Source organism: Dermochelys coriacea, chromosome 9 (genome assembly GCF_009764565.3).
Source record: "Dermochelys coriacea isolate rDerCor1 chromosome 9, rDerCor1.pri.v4, whole genome shotgun sequence".
NCBI classification, from domain to species: Eukaryota; Metazoa; Chordata; order Testudines; family Dermochelyidae; genus Dermochelys; species Dermochelys coriacea.
Genome location: NC_050076.1, coordinates 100,345,722 through 100,368,170, shown reverse-complemented (window position 1 = coordinate 100,368,170; position 22,449 = coordinate 100,345,722). Strand labels below are relative to the sequence as shown.

At 40.1% G+C, this 22,449-nt stretch overlaps 1 protein-coding gene across 12 annotated transcripts in view; it reads left to right on the top strand.

The window, feature by feature from the left end:
• Positions 1 to 16,631, top strand: part of PHF6 (PHD finger protein 6) — a 51,320-nt gene extending 34,689 nt beyond the window's left edge. For 6 of the 12 annotated variants that reach the window (XM_043491973.1, XM_038416709.2, XM_043491972.1 and 3 more), the window contains 6 exons: positions 3,666 to 3,832; positions 4,004 to 4,147; positions 8,161 to 8,265; positions 9,487 to 9,620; positions 11,885 to 12,014; positions 12,295 to 16,631. In XM_043491973.1, the coding sequence (XP_043347908.1) occupies positions 3,666 to 3,832; positions 4,004 to 4,147; positions 8,161 to 8,265; positions 9,487 to 9,620; positions 11,885 to 12,014 (680 nt within the window). In that variant the 3' untranslated portion in view covers positions 12,295 to 16,631. The remainder of the gene's footprint in view (positions 1 to 3,665; positions 3,833 to 4,003; positions 4,148 to 8,160; positions 8,266 to 9,486; positions 9,621 to 11,884; positions 12,015 to 12,294) is intronic. The other 6 variants (XM_043491979.1, XM_038416711.2, XM_043491978.1 and 3 more) reach the window with 1 other exon arrangement.
• The last annotated feature ends 5,818 nt before the right edge of the window (positions 16,632 to 22,449 follow it).

Here is a 22,449-nt window from a genome sequence, read left to right as displayed (position 1 = left end):
AGAAACTGTAATTTCCCAAGGAATCAGTCCTGAAACTAGATGTGCTAGCACAAGCCCCTGCATCTGTGTAGAGTCCCTTCAAAATCAATCCCCAGGTTCACACTATTTATAGGATTGAGACTTAAATCTGTTTTGGATTTTTTTTTTTTAATTTACTTAGATCTACCTTCAGGAAAGGGGGAACCAATGTGAGGATTTCAGTGAATTCTGAACTTTATTGGAGATACTGGTTTTGGGGCAGAGAGGGCTGCTTTTTGAGGGAAAGCTGAGGATTCATATGGTTATATATTTTTTTTAAATGTATGGTCTATTTACTGTTTAAATGTTTAGTATTAAAACAACTATTACAAAAGCAAATAAAGTAAAAATAAAGGAAGGATTCTGTCACAAGCCTGTGACGGTTATTTATAAAGTTGGTTTTCATCATGTATGTTCATTTTCTTCTAATTATTGATAGTCCTATTTTCAGCACTGAAAGTACTGAGCAGAGTAGCATCCCAAGAATGTTTATCAGGACAAGTTTATTAATTATCAGGGCCAGAGGGTGGATGTAGAGGTGGAAAAAATTGTGGCTGACAAGTAATTATTGAGGGTAGTCAAGACTGAAAAATATTGAGGTACTCTGGTAAAATTTAACAAAGCTAGATGAATAGACTGCATGATGGCAGGTGAAATCCAGTGTAGACAAATGCACGTTGGAAAGAACAGTTTGAAATTTTCAAACACTAATATTAAAGGGACACCAGTTTACACATCTGTCTGGATTTTTACCTATTGTTACAAAAAACACATAGGATTATTATAAATGAAAGATTTAAGGCTAGGATTTGAAAGACTTCAGTATTTTAGCAGAGGACCCAGAATTATATGCATGTGAGAAGGGACACAATAAAATAAGGTTCTACTCTTTAGAAGAGCTTCTCAAAAGTATAGGACTCAGTTTGTCACACACAGTCTGGAGCGTGATGTTTCCTTTGGGTTTCATCTCTGCCTAACCATATTGATTGTGGATATTTAACAGTTAATCTGAAATGCAAAATAAACTAGGCTAATATGGCAGTCATCTTTTGTGGCTCTCAAACTGTTAACAATGAAATTGTTAATTGTATATATAATGTGCTGCTCTGTTGCCCCTCTGTATCTTAAACTGTGGAATATGGCATATATACTTGCTAAAGAATAGCTTGCAGTGTTGCTGTGTTGGTCGTAGAAGATGAGGCACACAAAGTGTGGATGAAGTAATATCTTTTATTGGATCATCTTCTGTTGGTGAAAGACAAGCTTTTGACAAGCTGTGTAGCTTGAAAGCTTGTCTCTTTCACCAACAGAGGCTGGTTCAAGAAAACATATTTCCTGCTTAAAAAGTAGGTCATATTGAGCTAGGTTGACTCATTAAGTTTACATAGAGGTTTTGAGAAAAATGTTTATTGTTGATAAACCTGGCAAATCTAATCCAAATTGATTTACAGAAACTTGTGAGAATTACATAGCCTCTCAAATTTTGGCTGCTTTCAGAATATTCAACAGAAAAATGCTTTTTAGGCATTATATTTGATCTTATATTTAACCTGTGGTGAGAGCATGTGGATTAGTCTTTCTCCTGATTTTAAGAGGAGTGCAAGTGTCTCTAGTTTTATTGGAAACTGGCAACAGCTACAGTAGGAAGGGTAGGATAGGAATGGTTCAATTATATGTTAAGTCTCAGGCCAATGGCTTTGTCATCTATGCTAGTTTATGATAGCGATGGGATATATCCAAGGGTTAGGAATTGATCTTTGTAAGACTTGGTTAAGTACACTAGGTTAGCCATCAGGGTAGAAAAACGTGCAACTAGATTTTGTCATATCCTAGGAATGGAAACAACAAAAGTGGTGATGTAAATTGGAATCTTCTGATTTGTGGTGCAGTGTTTAGTCCTGAAACAGGAATATCCTGCTTGGATATTAAGGCTAGGGTACCCTGGTGATAGGGGCCCACATAATGCCTAAATAAAAAAACGAAACATTTGTCACTATTGTAAAAAATGGGAGATCAGACCTTCTGACTTTGGACACCTTTCCACTTAGGGGTTCATCTACACGTTTGTTTTTTGGGTTGTGAAGAGTAGCTTGTCTAGCAATGGTGACAAGTTTCAGAGTGGTAGCTATGTTAGTCTGTATCAGCAAAACAAACAAAACAAAAAAACCCAAACAAACTGAGGAGTACTTGAGGCACCTTGGAGACTAACAAATTTATTTTGGCATAAGCTTTCCCGCAAAAGCTTTTGCCCATCTAAATTTGTTAGACTCTAAGGTGCCACAAGTACTCCTTGTGTGTTGTGGGTTTTTTTGTTTTTGTCTAGCAACGTGTACAGCCCATGGTTTCACAGAAAAATCTAGCTGTAAAATCTCCATTTTGCTCTTTTATAAGACTGATTTTTATCAAGGGCTGACTGTCAGGAAAGCTCTTGGCAACCAAGTACAAGAACTGGCTATTTAATATTAAATGCAAGTCAGTTGGGCAACAAAGTAAACAAGCCCAAAAGGGTTGCCCTAAGTCTGTGTTAACTACACACTTTGAATAATCAAAGGGATGTTCAGTGTTTGACTTCAGCTGGCTGAAGCGATTAAACATTTAGGCTTGTGTTTTCCAAGGAGCCAGAGGAAGTTGGATGGTTAACTCCTTTATGCCCCTTTGAAGAACCCAGGCTTAATATATAACACATGAGTTTTAAAAGTTTAGTACTTTATCACTTTAAGGGAACCTTTCCTTTATTAAGTTCTTCTGGTAATGCAGTTGTAAGATTGTTGAGCTGCTTAGAACAGATAGCACCCATATGTCAAGACAGGAGGATCAAAAAATGTGAAGACCGTGAAAATCCAACAACATTAACCAGCTTTAATATATTTGTGTTAAAATATCTAAAATGTCTATTTATAGAAACCACTTAAGTCTTTGGGCTGTAATATTTCCAGTGTTGGGAGGTTGCTCTCCAGCTAGCTGATTGCTGTCACTATCAGTAGACTTAAAAGTATGTTGTAACTAAAATGTTATGTTCAAATTTGTTTTATAATTTATTCATGGAAATGACTTTTTTTTTACTGTTCTAAATGTTCATTTCACTGGAATGACCAGAATGGGTGAAATTTCCTTTTAATCAAGCTATGAAGATATCAAGGATTAAAACAAGAAGAGAGGCATTCCTTAGTGAATGGCTTAAGATAAAATGTGACTTACATTGGTGTTTGCTGCTGCTTTTTTTTTTTTAATTCATTCTGGCAAAGAACATTTGTTGGTTCAAAATCGTAGCTCAGCTGTTTAACAGAGGGCAGCAGGTTACCTTGAAGAAATTAGGTTACCAGTGGACGTGGTCAGTTCTTGCTTTGATACTTGCTCAGCTCCCGTTACCTTCAGTGGGAGACTAGCATGTGTACCTAAAATCAGATTTTAGCCCTGAAATGGTATGTTGACATAATGTTAAATGTATTGTGTATGATTGTAAAGAAACTTTAAACATTTTAGACAGTAGTTTTCAGAGATATATTCGATGACGCGTATATGGTTGAAGATTGCAAAACAATTTTAATGAATTGGAAATGTTTATAAACATGGGTAAGAAATGGTGAGAATTTTTTTGTAGTTTTCATTTTTTGAGACTTACTTGATGTTGTGCTCTAATTTTTAAGCAGATTTAGAAGAAGGTGTCAATGAACACGAATTGGAGCCTTCACCTCCCAAAGGAAAAAAGAGGGGTCGGAAGGGAAAGCCAAGAAAAACAAATCTCAAAGGGCAGTCAGAAGACACTAGATCTACATCCTCACATGGCACAGATGAAATAGAAAGCAGTTCCTATGTAAGCAGTAAATATAAATATGCTAAACTTCTTAGGACAAAGTTTGTCTTTGAAATTAAAGATTTTGATTAAAACTGGCGTTTGAGTATCCAGCTGGTGGCCAGAGACTTGTTAAATTATGACCTTACTTGGAACACAGCAGTATATTTTAGTAAAATGTTTTTCTTTCAGAGAGACAGGTCTCCTCACAGAAGCAGTCCCAGTGATACAAAACCTAAATGTGGATTCTGTCATGCAGGTGAAGAAGAAAATGAAGCTAGAGGAAAGCTTCATATATTTAATGCCAAAAAGGCAGCAGCACACTATAAGTGCATGGTAAGTAGAATATTGGGTTAGTGTTTAAGTTTTTTCTAAACTGTCCTGCTATATGATAGATTGTTAGTACAGTGCCCTAACGTGTAGTTATGTATTAATACAGCCTGTGCTTCCAGTAATCTCTCTGACTCACTAAAGTGTTGTGAGCTGAGCAGTTCATTTATTTTCACCAGAAGCACTGTTGATGAAAGTTGAGTATGTTTTAGAGAAGGAGGAATTAGCTCAGGTAGACTCTTCATCTTTATTACAAATCTCTGTACCTAGGTGGATATACGTACAATGTTTAAACAACAAAAATATATAACTCCAATAACATTAAATTTTAAATAAAGATTACACCCCAAAATAAAGTACCACTAATGCCCTCTAACCCCAGGCCTCCCCCGCCCCCCCCCCCCCCCAAAAAAAAAGCCTGCAGAAACAGGTGAGCTTTACACAATGCTTTGAAGATCAATTGATTCAGGCTGTATGAAAAGAGTAAGGGAAGTGATCTCCAGAGTCAGTGGCTCCTCACTAGAAACTCCTTGTTTCTAAATGATCACATCTAGGGAACTATTGGCTCATGTGCATCAACTGATCTCAGGGGCTCTGAAAGAATGAGAGCAGAGAATGCAGTTTTTCATATGGCTAGGTCCTTGAAATTTAATGGGCATCAGGTTTAAAACAAATAAAAGGAAGTTCTTCTTCACACAGCGCACCGTCAACTTGTGGAACTCCTTGCCTGAGGAGGTTGTGCAGGTTAGGAGTATAACGGGGTTTAAAAGAGAACTAGATAAATTCATGGAGTTTAAGTCCATTAATGGCTATTAGAGGCTAGGGACACCATTCCTTACCTGACCTGGCTGTTTGTCAGAGGGTGGAGATAGATGGTAGGAGAGAGGTCATTTGATCATTACCTGTTAGGTTCACTCCCAACAGTGGCCAATGCCAGGTGCCCCAGAGGAAGACTGGATACTGAGCTGGATGGATCATTGGTCTGACCCAGTATGGCCATTCTTATGTTCCTGATCCAGGTGGGGCTGTACAAAACAAAGTCCACACCTTGAGTTGTACTTGGAAATGAATAAGTAGCCAATGCAGCTGGTAGATTTTTTTATATAATTTTCTCCTTATGGCTAGTCTCACTATGCAGAGAGCCACACCTTTTGTAGCTTTTGCGAATTCTTTGCTCTATTGTATGCATGACTTTGGGGAAGAAGAGCTGCAATGCTGAGAAGCAGATTACACTGAAAATATAGTGAAATTCTAACAATAATAATGCTGACATTCATTTATAATAGAGTAGATGTGTGCTTTAAGTGAAACTGGCACCTTCATAATACAGTTCATTTCATACAAAAGGATCACAAAACACCATATAAAGGAATTGATATACCCATCTCTGAAGTGAAAGCAGCTGTTTTTAATAGCATACGGTAGTAATAGACAATACGTTTTCCAATAAGAGATTGGCGGGGTAGTCGATTGTTTTTTGGTCAAGGTCCAGACTCCAGAGAAGCATTTTTCACACCCCAATAATTAAATAAAAAAAATTTTGCAGCCTGTTCAAAAGCATCTGATGGTCCAAATTTGGCCTGCAGTCTATTGACAACCTCTGACCTAGATAGTTCTGTGGTATCCATCACTAGCCATCGAATCTGAGCCTTTTATCCCTCTAAGTTTTTATCCCCAATTTCACAGATGGGGAACAGAGGAAGGTGGAGATGAAATGATTTGCCCAATGTCACATAGTTCGTGGCAGAGGTAGGAATAGAATATAATCCTGCTGCATCCCATTCTGCTGCCTTAAACATAAGATTGCCTTTCCTCCCAAGAGATCTCTCCTGAGACCTCTGAGATGCTGCCTTTTACCAGGACCTCCACAGGATCCAGAAGCTAGTTTCAGTGACTAGGTCTGTAGCCGCTACTGAGGGGGAATATCTCCTGGCTTTTGAGCTCCTGGTACACAACCTCAATCTTCATATACGGGTGTTGGAATCCCCATTGATGTACCAGAGGCTGGTCCTGGCTGCTGTCACTAGAATCTGAGACCACCAGAGCTAGTCGGAAGAAATAGGTATAGCCTGTGGTACTTGGCCAGCACATGGGGTTGCCCACCCTGTGCATACCCTGTTGCATGCTTAAGGAGGTGAGGGCAGATCTTGCAGAAGGGCTCTCCACACCCTTCACCCGGCCCTCTAGAGCTTGTCATGAGGCCCCTGCCCTGCAACCCCCAGATGCTTGTGATATACCACCTGAGTCGGCTGGACACCATCCAGCTAGTCCATCTCCAGATTGTATCACATGAACATCTCTACATGCTCATGCTCTGTACCATCCACTTCTTTGCCCTCGTGTCCTGCCCTGACACAAAGTGGCAGGACCTGCTGCAACCTATAGAATGGAGGGGAACTTCGGTGGCCAGCTTGTACTCTGGTCTTATAGCACCCATAGAATGAGACTTGGTGGCTCTCATTGTGGTGTGAGCATGGGTGTGTAGTTGGTATGGTTTATCGAGTCCCCCGACATCTGCATCTTCTGTGGCAAGAGGGACACTTGGTGCATATCTACATAGTGTGTCAGACTGCAGCCCCTCTTCTGGCTCCTCTGTAACCTCCTGTTAAGGTTCTGGTTGCACCCCCCCCATCCCTGCTTCTTTACAAACATCCTATCCAGGGCCCCACAGAGTCACGAGACTTTGTCAGCCTACTCCTGACTCTGGCCACGGTGGCCATCCACCAGACCTGGAGGAGGAAGCTTGCTTGGATGGGGATGCTCTGCAACCGTGTGATCTGTTTCCAAATCCCTTGTATCATGTATCTGGGCAGAGTTCTGCCTTCCTCTGCAGCATGGGGCACAGGTCACTTGCAGATTTAAACTAGTATAAATGGTGAATTCTCTGTACCTTGAAGTATTTAAATCATGATTTGAGGACTTCAGTAACTCAGAAGTTTGGAGTCTATTACAAGGGTGGGTGAGGTCCTATGGCTTGCAACATGAAGGGAGTCAGACTAGATGATCATGATAATCCCTTTGGATCTTAAAGTCCATGAGAGTTCCTCTGGGTGGCTTTGAGTGATTCCTTGGACTTTGAGGAACAGTGGGCGCTGTCCAGGGTTCTCTGGTCAGTGTCTCCATCCAAAACTGTGATTATGAACCTTCAACCTCAGCTCCAGTTCCTGTTTTTGCATTTGTTGTCCCCCAAATTCAGTTGTGGCCAGGTTTTTGTGGTTCCTCTCCCTTAGTTGAGGGGGCTAGTCTTTTAGTTTTGGATGGGCTTGAGCCTGCTATCCCAGTACCTGCAAAAAGACCATCTTTCCTGTCCTACAAATAGAGGCACACATCCAATTGAGATAGCAGGTAAGCAGAAAAGAATTACCCTATCTGAGAGCTGAGCTGGACTTCTGCATTTCCCCTTTTCCACCTCTGTTTGAATGTCCAAATTAGATGAAGTCCTCCCCCAAGAGCTTTTAATGCATATACTTTATAGTTACATCTTGTGAGTGATGTTGGTGTAACTATATAAAAGGAAATGCATTCAGCTAATAAAAGCTGCAGGTAATGGAAAATGTGATTTGCAACTACTTGGAAATGTCCCATTGTCACCATTTTAGGCTTTCCAGGGGCACTGATATTGGCAGTGTGAGTAAGCTGAATTATTTAGGTGGAGGCAGTGAGTGGGGATGAAATATCCTTAACAGAACCAAGGCATGTCTTCAGTTTCTTAATTGACTGCAGTACTCATTTATTGCTTCATATATTCCATTATCATAATCATCCTTTAACTACTGCTTTGTCATTCAAAAAAAATCCTCTGAAATGCAATCACATATAATTGAAGCAATCAAGTGGGCATTGGAAGAAATATCCAAATTACTGATCTGCTCAGTCTGCAGTTTTTTTTTCTAGTTCAATGGCAATGCACAGTTTACCAGCAGATAATTGAGTACAGTGCATCCCCTTCCTGCTCCTTAATCTTCTTATGGCCATATCTGTAACCTCCTAACATTATTGTGCATTTGTTTGCTTTACAGTTGTTCTCTTCTGGCACTGTGCAGCTAACAACAACATCAAGGGCAGAGTTTGGTGATTTTGATATTAAAACTGTACTTCAGGAGATCAAGAGAGGGAAAAGAATGGTATGTTTGTAAGGAATGCTTCAGTGATTTCTGTTGGGAGTATATGTAAGATTCTCTTTTCCTTATCTGAACAAATCTTTCCACTTAATTTCTTAGAAAACAATTTAAATGTCACTATTAGATATCAGGATATAAAGTGTGTCAACAATTACTGTGGTGGTGGTTTTTCTTTTAACTACAGCATACTTTATGAATGCAGTATGTTGGCTCTTTGGGGACCATAATAGAAAGGAAGGATGTATGGTTTGTTTTCCATACAACAGAATCTGTATGGCATGAAATTGCTAAATAGGTTATGGGAGATGATTTGTGTAATTATTGACTTTTTTTTTTAAATAAATGATGGCTAGTTCATTCTCAACACACTTTAAAAGGATACTGAATCTCTGAATTGCCAGTTACACATGAGATTCATCTTCCTTTATCTCTGGTAAATTGCATCTTTTAAATACTTGTTTTGGGGTCTCAAAAGCCCCAAAAGTATTACTTAGTCTTCAGCTAGAGGAGAGAGGGAGCTACTAGCATGGCTCTTGGATTCAAATTCACATCCCCTTGGTCAGTCCAGGGCCAGATTTGCTAATCTCTTGGGCATGAGGGTGCAAGGCCCATCTTTTCTCCCATGCCTCTGGAAGGACTTTTAATGATGATGAGGATACCTACTTGGGAGATGTCTTGTCAGCTTATGTCTGTTGGCTCATGTATTTTTGAGTGGTCTGAGCAGAATGTTATGACATTTTAGTGTGGAAAAGTAAATCTTGTATCTGGGCCCCAGAGTATGTGACAGGCATTCAGGTATGTTTTATAAGTAAAATATGGCACACAGTTCCATATATTAATGAATTCTAATATTCATGAAACTGTTACCATCTGGAAAAATATACTTTGCCTAAAACACAATTCCTATTCAGTGAGTTTAGGTACTTGGAAAAGCTAGCTTCAACAACAGCAACAAAATGGAACTTGGAACTGCAGCAATGTGTGCAAATCATGCAGTTGCTTATTTTTGCAGCAGACAGGTAAAACAGTACTCTGTTCATATATATTGATGCAGATTTAAAACTGTTTCTGGCTTACTATAAATTAAGATAAATTTGTGCTACAAGAAAAATTACTTCATGTTTATGGCTAAAATTTGGGGACATCAAAGTGAGCATTAATTGACAAGAGATTAAATGGATTAATATCACAATTTAGAGTACTGTCCTCCTTTCCTCTCAACAGAAATGCACTCTTTGCAGTCAGCCTGGGGCTACTATTGGATGTGAAATTAAAGCCTGTATCAAGACTTACCATTACCACTGTGGAGTACAAGACAAAGCTAAATACATTGAGAATATGTCACGAGGAATTTACAAGTAAGAACCCTAGCAGTTAAGTCTATAACGACAATTTTTTCTGATGTCCTCTGAACTGCTTTTCTAATCAGATAAAACATTCTGATCATGCAGTAATGCCGATTAACACATCACTCAGCTGCATTGCAGGCACTAAGCAAAACTATCATACATTTTTGGAAGTTCAAATACGGTGACTATTGCAGTTCAAAAGCTAGTAAGGCAAAAGCTTGTGCAAGATTAATTTTGTTACTTCAAACATCTTGTTCAAGTTGGGTGTCATAGGAAAAATTCAAGTTCTGTTATAAATGTAGAGGTTTTTAGAACATTTTTTTTTAAAATCCTATCTTGCAACACAGTGGCAAAAATAGATTTCTCTGCACAGAACTTGGAGAATCTCTTTGTATTCTTCCCACTTTAATTTCCATTTCCTCTTGTTTCAAGGCCCTGCATCATCACTCTCAAACAAATTAGGAGAATTGTATGGGTGCTCCTGTCAACAGACTTTATTGGCCAAAAGTCTTGCTATTTGACTTCTGAGGTTCTTCCTCTCCAATGAGGCTCAGCATACTGTCAGAATGCTCTTAGCCCTTAATAACCCAGGGAGCAATAGAGTCAGACCACTAATTGACACCATTGCTTTTTGTGGCATTGTAGATCATTGACATTAGAGAAAAAGAATATGAAGTCAGTCCAACCTGAAGCTATTTAAGCTCATTTTACCAAGTCAGATGAGGATAAATACATATGCAAAAGTGGAAGTATTTCTGTTAAGTTTATCATAAACATGAAAAAATTGTGCAAATGAAAATAATTTTCACACATATAGAAAATATTTTTAGTGATCCTACTTAATTCAGAACCTCCATATACCCACTTGAAAGTACATGAAATATTTTTAAAAAAATAGAAGCAAAAAATTTTTTTCCCTGATTAGTGAAAGCTGCAACTCAAATTGCTGAAGTCGCAGGTAAAGTCCTGCCATGTTTATACTCTTAGGGATAACTGATGTATCTTTTTTTCATATTTCTATACTGTTTCAACCTCCTTTCCCAGTTGCTACCACAAATCTATTCCAATTGAAGTTTGCTGGTTGCATCTCGTTTTGGCCAGAAAGGGGCATTCTATAAGCAGTGTGATAACAATCCTGCTGCTTGAACTAGAATTGATCTGTTTTTAAAAAAATTTTCTGCATATGCTAGTCTATAAAGACTGCACTGGAGCCTGGCTTTCCTCTGCTTATTTCAACTTATTTATTGGTTTCAGATTGATAGCTTAAGATCCACGAACAAATGGGAAGTGATTACAAATGGACACACACAATCATACTTTTTTTTTTTGAGTGCCCATGCTCCCTTGGAGTGTCTATTTGTTTTTGTTATGTAAATGTGCATGAGAACAGCGTTTCTGATCCATTTTATGTAGATTTTAGACTAAATCTAACACGCCTCTTAGAACTCACTGGTACTAACCATGTTCATTCTCTTATGGTAAAGCTACGAGAAAGTGGGTCTTTACATATGCAATCATTAAACACCTAGACAGTTTATACAGCATTTTAAAATCCATTTGATTCTTGTCTAAAGTGGGTTTTTTAAATTGTCCCAGGCTTATGCCTTGATACATCTCAGTCAGTTTTCACAAGCAAGATGTAAACCATTGAAAGTAATGAAAATGCTGTCACAGCCTTATCTATATCAGAACAAGCTTGCTAGTGTAATAGGTAGTGATTACTTTTTAGGAAAAAAGAGTAAATAGGCTTTGCTAGGATCTGCTAATGCTATCCTAAACTAAACCTTTCTCTCAGCCCAGCTGTTATGGTTGATTGGCACAAGTCAATAGAGCTTTCTCAGTCTAAGGTTTTTGGCAGTGGAACTCTCTCAGAAGGTGGTCTGCTGGTGTTCTTCCTTGGTTGCTTTTTAGGACATGAGGCAGTGGCTGTTACAGGCATGAGTACTGCTGACTGTTTTTTGGGCTTCTGTCTTTGTTTTTGTGTTTAACCCCTCCATTGTTAACTTTTTGTCAGTTGGGAACTGTTTCCTTTTGTTTGGTTAGTGATCTTGGGTTTGCCCCTGTAACAGGAGCCCTTGGTTCTAGCCAGTGATCTAGTAGCCTAGTTAATCTTTATTTCTAATGTCAGATGTCTGACAGGTGCCTTATACATTAATTCAGCAAAATTTTAAAATGGAGCCTCTTCACTAGTGGAGAGACCCCAGAATGTTCCAAAATTATATATTATTTCTTGTTTCCTGGTAAATCCTCCATTGTTTCTTTTATTGTCTTAGACTCTATTGTAAAAACCATAGTGGAAACGATGAAAGGGATGAAGAGGATGAAGAAAGAGAAAGCAAAAGCCGTGGGAAATCAGGCTCTGACCATAGTAGCATTCCTCAGCAACAACTCAATGGAAACTAGGTATGGAAGTTACTCCTGGCAGCTCTGTTACTGAGACTGGGACACAACATACATTTAATGTAGTTAATCACAGTAAAATGTTTAAATCTAGTATATGCAGATCAGTGCTTTTTATTGGTGTACTGCAGAAGAATGGGGAACTTTTTTTTAAACTTCAGCTGATTTTATAATAGAAAGGAGGCCTCACGTCTGGTAGATGTAGATGTAATGTCAGATGTTAGATGCTCTGCTCTTTATGATTTTAAATTTACTATTGTTTTCATCATTTTTTTTTAAACAGGTTCAAGGGACAGAGTTAGAGAACTGGGAATGAATAAGACATCCATAACTACTAATTCTTTTAAATTGTTTTCTAAGATCAGAAGAGGGTTAGTAACTTTTTACGGCCTGATTCTGTTAGAAATTTCATTGAACTGCCTGAAACGTTCATGTGTGTGAGCCTTCAATAAGTGGCAGAGTTTTACATGTCAATATTATGTAGTTTGTAGTCTGCAGTGTCTGGAAAAAATTGAAACACTATATAAATGATATGTAATATGTACAGTGTCAAAAGTTAAGGCAGACATTGAAATGAAGTAAGCTCTATATTTCTGGACTGAATAAAAATCTAAGATTTCAAATGTGTAAGTTGTTTAGTGGATTCATGCACCAAGGGAAAGTCTTAGTAAGATTAATTTACAACGTGGACAGACAAGTCCATGGTGGCAACAAGCTGGTAACTCATGAACTTTGCATTTTCTTATACAAAATATGGAGGATAAATGTGTGTGGGGGCAAATTGCTCTATTTTTTGCTTGCAAGGCACACAGTAGAGAAAACTCCATGCACGCAGAAGCATGCTTGAACCTTTCAGTTTGTTCCTGTTGTGATTGTTCCTACTGCCCAGCATTTCTTGCTGGAGATTTACTTGAGCAGCTGTTGGTTACAAGCTGCAAGCTTCAGTACTCATGCCAAAGGGCTGTAGTTTGTTCTTTCCCCAACAGTCCTCCACCTCTGTATTCCTAATGTACCAAGTGACTCTTAACTTTTGGAAGCTGCAACCCGATGTCTTTAGATTTCGAAGAGGGTTACTACTTTAACGTCTCTGGAATTTAGTCACCTTATCTGACATCCAGACCTCAAGTGCTCTGTGTTGTGTGGAGCACTTCATCTTTTGTCCAAAATACATACACAGGTCCCAAGTCCTGTAAGGAGGAGAAATCAACTTCCTTTTTTTTGTAGATCAGTATTTATTTTTGAATCTTGTGACCACTATATAAGATTTACTTATCATTCTTAATGCTTTTAGCATTTGATCTTTTTTTCTTGTCAAATCAACTATCATGCCATGGCACTTCATATATCTAGAGGTCGATGTTCCATTAGAGAATAATCAGGTTTAGATTATACCAAATCTTCCAACTCAGTTCCCTAACTTTTTTCATACAGCTCTGACATGTCTAGTTGCTAATAAATAGCTTCTTCTGCTGGTCCTATTGAAGCACATTAGTGGATTTCTTTAAAATAAAACCAAAAACTTAACCCAATAAGTAAGTCTTTCTAATGCTTCCAAGGCACCTCATTGCTTAGGAAGGGTTCTGACTCTTTCTGAATACCCAATAAACCGCTTAGATTTGAAGTAAAGCAGGAAGCAAGACTCTGACAATTTAACTAAAAACAGTGAAGGTTCATCTGCAGTTGATATTAAGAAGCAGTTCATTTGTAACAAGTTTCTGTAGCATTTTTTACTTGTATTTTTAAAAGATTTAACATGTCATTGTCTTTTCATGTGTTTCCTTAATGTCTCAAGGGACTCAACTGTTGTATATTAAATTTCTAACATTTTACCATGTTAGAATTCAATCTCTTTTGGGGAAGAATGCAGGTTTAGTAATATTACTATGTACAGAAAATATTCAGTTACTGCTCTAAACATGCCATTGATCATTCTTATTTTGTATTTGTAACTTTCAAAATTAAAGGCATGACTTGAATTGCAATGACAGATTGAGATTGTTTACCAAGGTGTTTGCTTTTTTTCTAGAATACGCGGAAGGGTTTCGGAATGCAAAATGTCTGTCACACTGCCTAGATTAGGTTCTAGGTTGCGTGCCTCAAACATGGCTTTCCCATGGAATAAAGGCACTTTATTGTTTGCAACTACTGTATTTTTGGTTAAGAAAGAATGAAAGGTACAATGGGGTAGATTTGCCAATATAATCATTGTATTTTTCACTGAGTTCTAATTCACATTGTGTCAATTGCTGGATTTAATATTCAGTCTAATAATTCATTGTGGATAAAATCATTTATCTCTCCTCATGCCATTAGCAACCATAACAACACTTTACCTTTGAGGTAGCAGAAGAGCAAGTGGCTGGTTACCTGTTGAGGCTGACTACACCATCATTAATTCAGAACTCATGGAAACAGTCAATACCGAAAGCGTTTTTTGTTACAAGCCTCAAATTCATGTTATAATTTACTTCATCTTGTCATGTATGCTGGGTAAAAGTGCCTTACAGTGTAAAAATTGTATTTATATGTTCCCAAGTAGTATCACTTGCTGGGGAGTAATTCTGTCATGGTGTTAATATTTAGAAAAAATGTACCTCAGCAGTGTATTTACTGTACATCTCCTATGTTCTTAACTGTAGTTTTAATAAGCATGAAAATGTATGATAGGTATACAACATTTACATTTTTTTAAAGACAAAATACTGCCATTACTGTCTTTTTATGTGCATTTTAGCTTGAAATTTTGGACCGTTTGTCTTTTTTGTAAAGCAATGTAATCTTTTCAAGCATATATTGAAGATTATTCTGCAGCATTTACTGCCTTCCCAGAAGTTAGAAGAAACAAACATGCTTTATAGGTAAAATAGTCTAGTTTAACTAGTTTAAATTAATAAGGTTTATTTGTTCCTGGCAGTTTTTTTTTAAATAGGCAGCTTTTGCTTTCATCTCACAATCGGAAAACAATCTTGAATTTAAGAACTTGTCTTTTGAAACTGATTTCACTGAATTTAGTTACTTTAGGCCTTTTTGGCATTTCTTGCTTACAAGAACAGTGTGTCTCAGTTCAAGAGAGTCGTGGAACCCTCTTATAATGGAAGATTTTTTCCACAAAATAATATATTAGTTTCATTATATCAGCAAAGGGCTTGCCTTTAAAAAGATCCTTTCTACTGCTCTTTTCCCAGGGAGTGCTGGCAGGGCCTGTCTACCTGAGCAGTTGCAGGGTACTGGCAGCTGGGGGAGGAAGGGCTCTAGAAGGCTATTGGCAAAATTCCCTGAGACTCTGGTTTATGCACTTTGGAAGAGGTTCCAGGTAGTGACACAGTGGCCACAAATTTATTTGTGAGGGAAGCCTAGCACCAGTGTAGGTGGCACTGGCTGGAAAGAGGACATGGGCATTGTGGTTAAAGGGTTCACTAATTCAGCAGGTGTTTGTCAATAGGAGAACCTGTTCCTAGAGCCCTGGTGGGAGTTCCACTTGCCAACACCCATAGAGGGCAGCAGTGAATATACCATTTACACATCACAAAGGTGGATCTCCCTTGCATACAAGCCCTTTGCTGATTTAGGGAGGTATAATTACACCTCCATGTGCCAGCTTTGCTGAATTTGGCCCCAAGTCTCACCTAGTACAGTGGTTCTCAACCTTTCCAGACTAGTGTACCCCTTTCAGGAGTCTTGATTTGTCTTGCATACCCAAAGTTTCACCTCCCTTAAAAATTATTTGCTTACAAAATCAGACAGAAAAATACAAAAGTGCTTGCTTTCTCATTTTTACCATAAAATAAATGACATGGAATATAAATATTGTACTTACAGTATATAGAGCAGTATAAACAAGTCAGTATGAAATTTTAGTTAGTGCTTTTATATAGCTTATTGTAAAACTAGGCAAATATCTAGATGAGTTTAATGTACTCCCTGGAAGACCTGTGTGTATCCCCAGGGGTACACTGACACCCAGTTGAGAACCACTGTTCTAGTGGACAGCAGCTGTAGCAAGACCAGCAGCCAGGAATTGCTTCTTACTGTTCCATATAGGAAGGAGTAACTTCTTATACTAGACCAGAGCAGAGCAAGTGATGTTCCCCCCCCCGCCCCTGAAATGTCACACTTATCTGATGTGGTGATTGCTATACTCCAAGAAGATTAGGAAAGTTGAACCAATATTCTAGTGGAATTAACCTTCATTATAACACAGAGGAACTTAACTATTAGAGGACTGAAAGTATATTGCAACAAATAGTAACTCTCCTTCCATTTCACTATAAACAGGTTCCACCATAGTAATGATGGAGATTAACAGAGCACAGCTCTTGATTTATATATACTTGCTGAAGCAGTTTCTATATATGCACACTTGTTAGTCAGCAGAGACATCTCAACCCTGAAAGGATTCTGGAGGACTGTTGCTTATTGAAAAGCACTCAGATTAGACCATCTTTAGCATACATTTACATCAGATGTCAAGACAAGGAATGTATCAAGAGGGTAAACACATTCCTATCTATAATGTACATTTTTTTCCTCTTGTATTGGCTTTACTTCCAAAGTTGTAGTTTGCAGTATTAGTTTCTTATTGGTATCATTGCATATACAATAAATGAGTTATGAATTTCATATTTGTGTAGCTCTCCTTTTTATGAAAGCATAATGTTAAAACTGCACACTTCTGCATGTCACTTTCATGCATAACTGCAATGGATCTCATTAGTGATATTTCATAATGAGATACTTAGAGGACTGATTATTGTAATTAAGTCACACTGCAGAAACTAATAGCTAGCCATGTGCAGGGGGAAATTTCAGCTGTAGAATAAAATGCAAGACGCAGCAGCATCAATAGAGGTTTATTTTCACTTTCAAAGTGCCAGGATTTGTTGAGTTTTATAACTGCCTGGAGTAAGACGAGTGTTCAGTAGTTGTCTTAGCGTTGGGCTATGTTGCAGGCCAATTGCATATGAGGGTGATTTGCTAGATGCAATGATTGCATAAGTTTTTGCTGAAAATAAATGTTCAAAGGTTGCCAAAACAGGTAACAAGTACACAATGAGGGAAAAAGAGGCTTAATCATAAAGTCCTTACTGAGGCAACTGTTGACTTAAATCCAAGTAGAAACTATTACTCCTGTGGACTTCAGGGTTAGCCCAACAATATCCATCCATTGTATTTAAATTTGGCTTCTTTAATTACCATTCAGGTTTGCAAAGCTGAATATATTGCAAACAAAACTTGTTCAAGGGCTTGTTCCTAAATATTTACTGGTGGTGTGCGTATGCCCAGTGAACTCCAGTTTGGATTCTCTTGGCCAGCAACATCCAGTGGGGCTGCCTGTGGGCTCTGAAGATGTCTCACTGCAGCTGGAAGTATGAGTCCTGACACAAATAGACAGATTTGCACTAGCTCAGTGTGGATGTTGCAACATGGGTGGTAGCTCAAGCTAGCCTCTGAAGTCGAGCCCACCTGATCCCTTGGGTTCAAGCTTGGGTGGCTAGTCTGAACTGCCACCTATCCTGCTACATCCACACTGCTATTTTTAGTGCACTAGTGTGAGTCTATCCATGCTGCCAATCAAACCTTGCAGCTGCAGTGAAGACACATCCTGAGTGGCCTTGTGGCAACTATTCACTTTTTTTTTTTTTTAAAGCCTGTAACTGCAACACAATATTGATTTTTTGTGTTAAGGGAAAGCAGTTTGAGCATTGCTGTCACATCCAGGCACACTGAGTGTGGCCAGGGTTGGACTAACACATATTGGGGCCAAAATCAAAGGCCAGTGTCCTTTCCTGCCTCCTTGCCCCAGAAAGAGAACACTGACCTCCTGCAGCAACATGCTCAGCCCTGGCACCGCAACCCTAATCCCAGCCTGGTGCATTGGGGATTGGAGGGTGAGCCTACCCCCCACAAGGGTGGCTCCTGTCCCATGGGGCTGTGGGCATCCAAACCAAACCAAACCTGAGTGACGCTGCAACCCCATGCGCTAGGTTGCAAAGCACAGAGCTAGGCTCAGGGCCGTGGGACAGGAGCTATTGCATGCAGGGGAGGGGGCTTGCTTTCCAAACCCTCCCTGGGGCCTCCCTCTGCACTGGGCCCATGACCAAGGGGGTACACTGGCATAAAGTATGGGGTGACCCCCAACCACCCCTTGGTTCTTTCTTTTTTTTTAATTGCCCGAGTTTGCCCTGGTACCAGGATCATTCATAATGACTGAGCATAAATCTGCAAAATTAAAAATTGCTTATCATACAAGACAGCAATGCTTCTTAATGATGGGGAAAACCTGCAGCTTACTGTGGTATGGTCTACATTTTGCTGGCATGGCTGTCTCGGTTTGGAGTGCAGGGGGGGGAAAATCACCCTCATAATAACACAGCATAGAGGTGTTCTTTTCCCAGTGTAAGTTGCATCTCCATTTGGAGGGTTTGCCCGTAGAGCAGTACCAGTAGAGCTCTAACAGCAAACCCTCTCTAGTATAGAAAAGGCGTGTGTATGGATGAAGGTGCACAAAAGATAATGTGCCACCTGAAATGCTTTTCTAGGGGAACCCAAAGAACTAGGGCATCTTGTCTAAAAATGTTCCTGCTGGAGAGGTCAATGCATCCCTCTTCAGACACCAGAATGCCTGGGGCAAAGATTTCTGAGCACTCATTATCAAGAAGTATTCTTGCTGTCTCCTCCGCTTGTGGAGTTGAGATGGCTGCTCCTAAAGAACTGTCCTCCTGACCTGGTAAATCTTCTGGCAATGGGGGAGGAAAGAGCACTGGGGCTGGAGGAGGAGACGATCTAGGTAGTCTTCATCAGGTTGTTCCTCAGTGAGGCACAAAGTCTCTCAAATGTCAACTGAAAAGGGTACCACAAAACCCAAACAGTCCCTGTGGCACCCAGACAGGCACTGGTCACTGTGCCTCTAAACTGGTTTCCTAAGTACCACAAAAATCTCCAAGTGCCAACCATTTAGCACTGAGAACCCACCATACAGATATGCCTGGGACAGTCAACAGCATGTAATCCTCTGACTTCAGCACCAGCTTACTCAGTACTGAAATCCTGTGCAGGATCAAAAAACCTCCTGGTCTCTTTAGTACCAGACTCCTCGCTATTGGCAGTAGTGAAGGTACCATCTCCGGTAATGACTGCTGTTCCTACACCAGTACCGAGCACATCAATGGTAGCAATGAGAGCGCCTTTCTAGAAGGGTTATTAATTCTTATCTTCTTGCTCTGAGGAGCAGAGGGAGGTTTCACCACTACATTCCCTGGGGTCTAGGTATTCAGGCCAGTACACACGTGAGAGGCAATTGAGGGCTGAGTTTTATTACTCTAGACTTAGGAGCTCAAAGAAGGATAGTACTCTCTGGTATTCTTTGCCCACCTGCCCTTTATGCATACCAACACCCTTGGCCTCATGGAGGCTGCCTCATGCTAGAAGACCAGTCACTGCATTCCAGTCCAGGGCTAGATTCTCTTCATCCTCATCTCACAAAGAGACTTCACAACCAACCCACTCTGCTCCACTGCCAGCTGAACAGGCTGGGCATGGTTTTGATGAAGAGTCACAAGCCGAGGACCATCTCATCACCCTCTCTTAATGAGGCTGTGGTATTTGTCTTATCCACCTCAACCTTAGCTGACTACAAGATGTTGCACAGAATGACTGACACAATAGAGATTCTACTGGAGGTAGTCCAGGAAAATTTTGCCAAGTCCTGAACATCCCACGATGCCCATCAACAAGGGTCTTTTAGAGCCAGCTGAATTGCACTGGGAGACACCTGCTGCTTTGGCATCAACATCAAAAAGAGCACAGTCGCTACCAAGTGCCCTTCAAGGGCTTTGAGCAACTTTATATGTGCCTGGGTCATTAGTTATGACTGCAGGAATGAGAAGTCAACAGAAAGTGACATCTCAAGACAAGGAAGCCAAGAAATTACAATTGTCTGATTGGAAAAATTATTCTGCATCAAGTCTTCAAATGAGAATCGCCAATTGCCGGGTCCTGCTCGTAAAGTATGATTATTGTAATTGGGATTCCATAACTAAATGTACAGACAGTCTTCCTCATGATAATGAAGATAATTTTGTCTGATTGCTGAAGGCCAGCTTGTGACACATGCATCCCTCCAAGCAGCCCTATATCCATGGCTATCTCAGTTACCATGAGGAGATCCTCTTAACTTCAGTCATCAGGAATCCCTAAAGAGGTACAAGTTACAACTGAGCATCTTCCATTTGAAGGATATGAACTTCTCAATGTGAAAACAGATGAAGTTTTACACTCTCTGAAGGACTCTCAGGTAACACTGAGATCCTTAGGAGTCAATACTCCTGCACCAAAATGGAAACATTTAAAGTCTCAAGTCATTCTGTACACAATGTAGGCAACCTGAACCATCTACAAAGCACCAAAAAATTCCATAGGAGGAAGTCCTCTGTATCCAACACCATGTCTGGTCATGAGCCCTCATCATCCTCAAGGCAGCAGATTTGACTTGTTGGCCAGAAGCGGAATACAAATTCTGTTCATCTGGTTATCCCCTCTACTTGGGAATCATTTATTTCATTTTCATAGGGCCTGGTACACCATCACTGTAGATCGCTGTGTCCTGAAAATCATAGAATTGGGCTGTTCCATCCAATTCCAGACCTTCCCTGATCTCCACTCACCTTCTCCATCCATTTTCAGGGACGCCTCTCATAAAAACATGCTATATCAGGAGGTACAATCACTTCTGAATCTTGGAGCAGTGTTAAAAGTACCTCAAAGACACAGGGAGAACTCGTTTTACTATCATTACTTAGATTCCCAGAAAGAAAGCGCTGATCCCTTATACTGCTGAGACAGCTGGACCTGAGACAACTGAACAGTCGGTATCAAGCGGAGTGCCTCAGGGGTCGGTCCTGGGGCTGGTTTTGTTCAACATCTTCATTAATGATGTGGCTGATGGGGATGGATTGCTCCCTCAGCAAGTTCGCAGATGACACTAAGATGGGAGGAGAGGTAGATACGATGGAGGGTAGGGATAGGGTCTAGAGTGACCTAGACAAATTGGAGGATTGACCAAAAGAAATCTGATGAGGTTCAACTAGGACAAGTGCAGAGTCCTGCATTTAGGACGGAAGAATCCCACGCACTGCTACAGGCTGCGGACTGACTGACTAAGCGGCAGTTCTGCAGAAAAGGACCTGGGGATTACAGTGGACGAGAAGCTGGATATGAGTCAGCAGTGTGTCCTTGTTGCCAAGAAGGCTAACAGCATATTGGGCTGTATTAGTAGGAGCATTGCCAGCAGATCAAGGGAAGTCGTTATTGCCTCTATTCAGCACTGGTGAGGCTACATATGGAGTACTGCGTCCAGTTTTGGGCCCCCAACTACAGAAAGGAGGTGGACAAATTGGAGAAAATCCAACAGAGGGCAACAAAAATTATTAGGGGGCTGGGGCACATGACTTATGAGGAGAGGCTGAGGGAACTGGGCTTATTTAGTCTGCAGAAGAGAAGAGTGAGGGGGGATTTGATACCTGAAGGGGGGTTCCAAAGAGGATGGAACTAGGCTATTCTCGGTGGCAGATGACAGAACAAGGAGCAATGGTCTCAAGTTGCAGTGAGGGATGTCTATGCTGGATATTAGGGAAAACTATTTCATTAGGAGGGTGGTGAAGCACTGGAATGGGTTACCTAGGGAGGTGGTGGAATCTCCATCCTTAGATGTGTTTAAGGCCCAGCTTGATAAAGCCCTGGTTGGGGTTGGTCCTGTTTGAGCAGGGGGTTAGACTAGATGACCTCTTGAGGTCTCTTCCAACCCTAATCTTCTATGACCTTCATGCTCAAGCTCAGGATGGTAACTGGCTTTGATAATTCCAACACTGGATCCACATGACTGGTATGCACCTCTTTACCTTTAGGATGCTTATTTCCATACAGTAATCCATCCTGCCCACGTAAAGTATCTGAGATTTCTGATAGGCAATTCCCACTATCAGTGCAAGGTACTAGCATTTGGTGTATCGACACTATCAAGGGTATTCACAAAATGCCTAGCTTTGATGGCCACTTACCTCAGGAAACAAAAAGTTCAGGTTTATCTGTACAACTGCCTCATTTGTGGCAAGTCTCATCAGCAGGTAACTGATGTCATGCAGCAGACTTTGCAACTTTTCACCTCTCTCGGTCTAAGAATAAAAAAGAAAAGTCCATACTAATTCCAACTCAAAGGGTAGAGTTTATAGGTGTGGTTTTGGTCTCTACAATGCCAATGGCCCATCTGCCTCAAGAAAGATTCCAAGCCATGGTTCTGTCCACCCACCTAAAATTTCAACCAAAGATATCAATAAGGACTTATCTCAGACTTCTAGGTTTCCTGCATGTACGTAATTCAGCACGCAGAGTTCACTTCCATCTTATGCAAGGATAGTTGAAGCCCGTATGTCAGCCAAGCAAG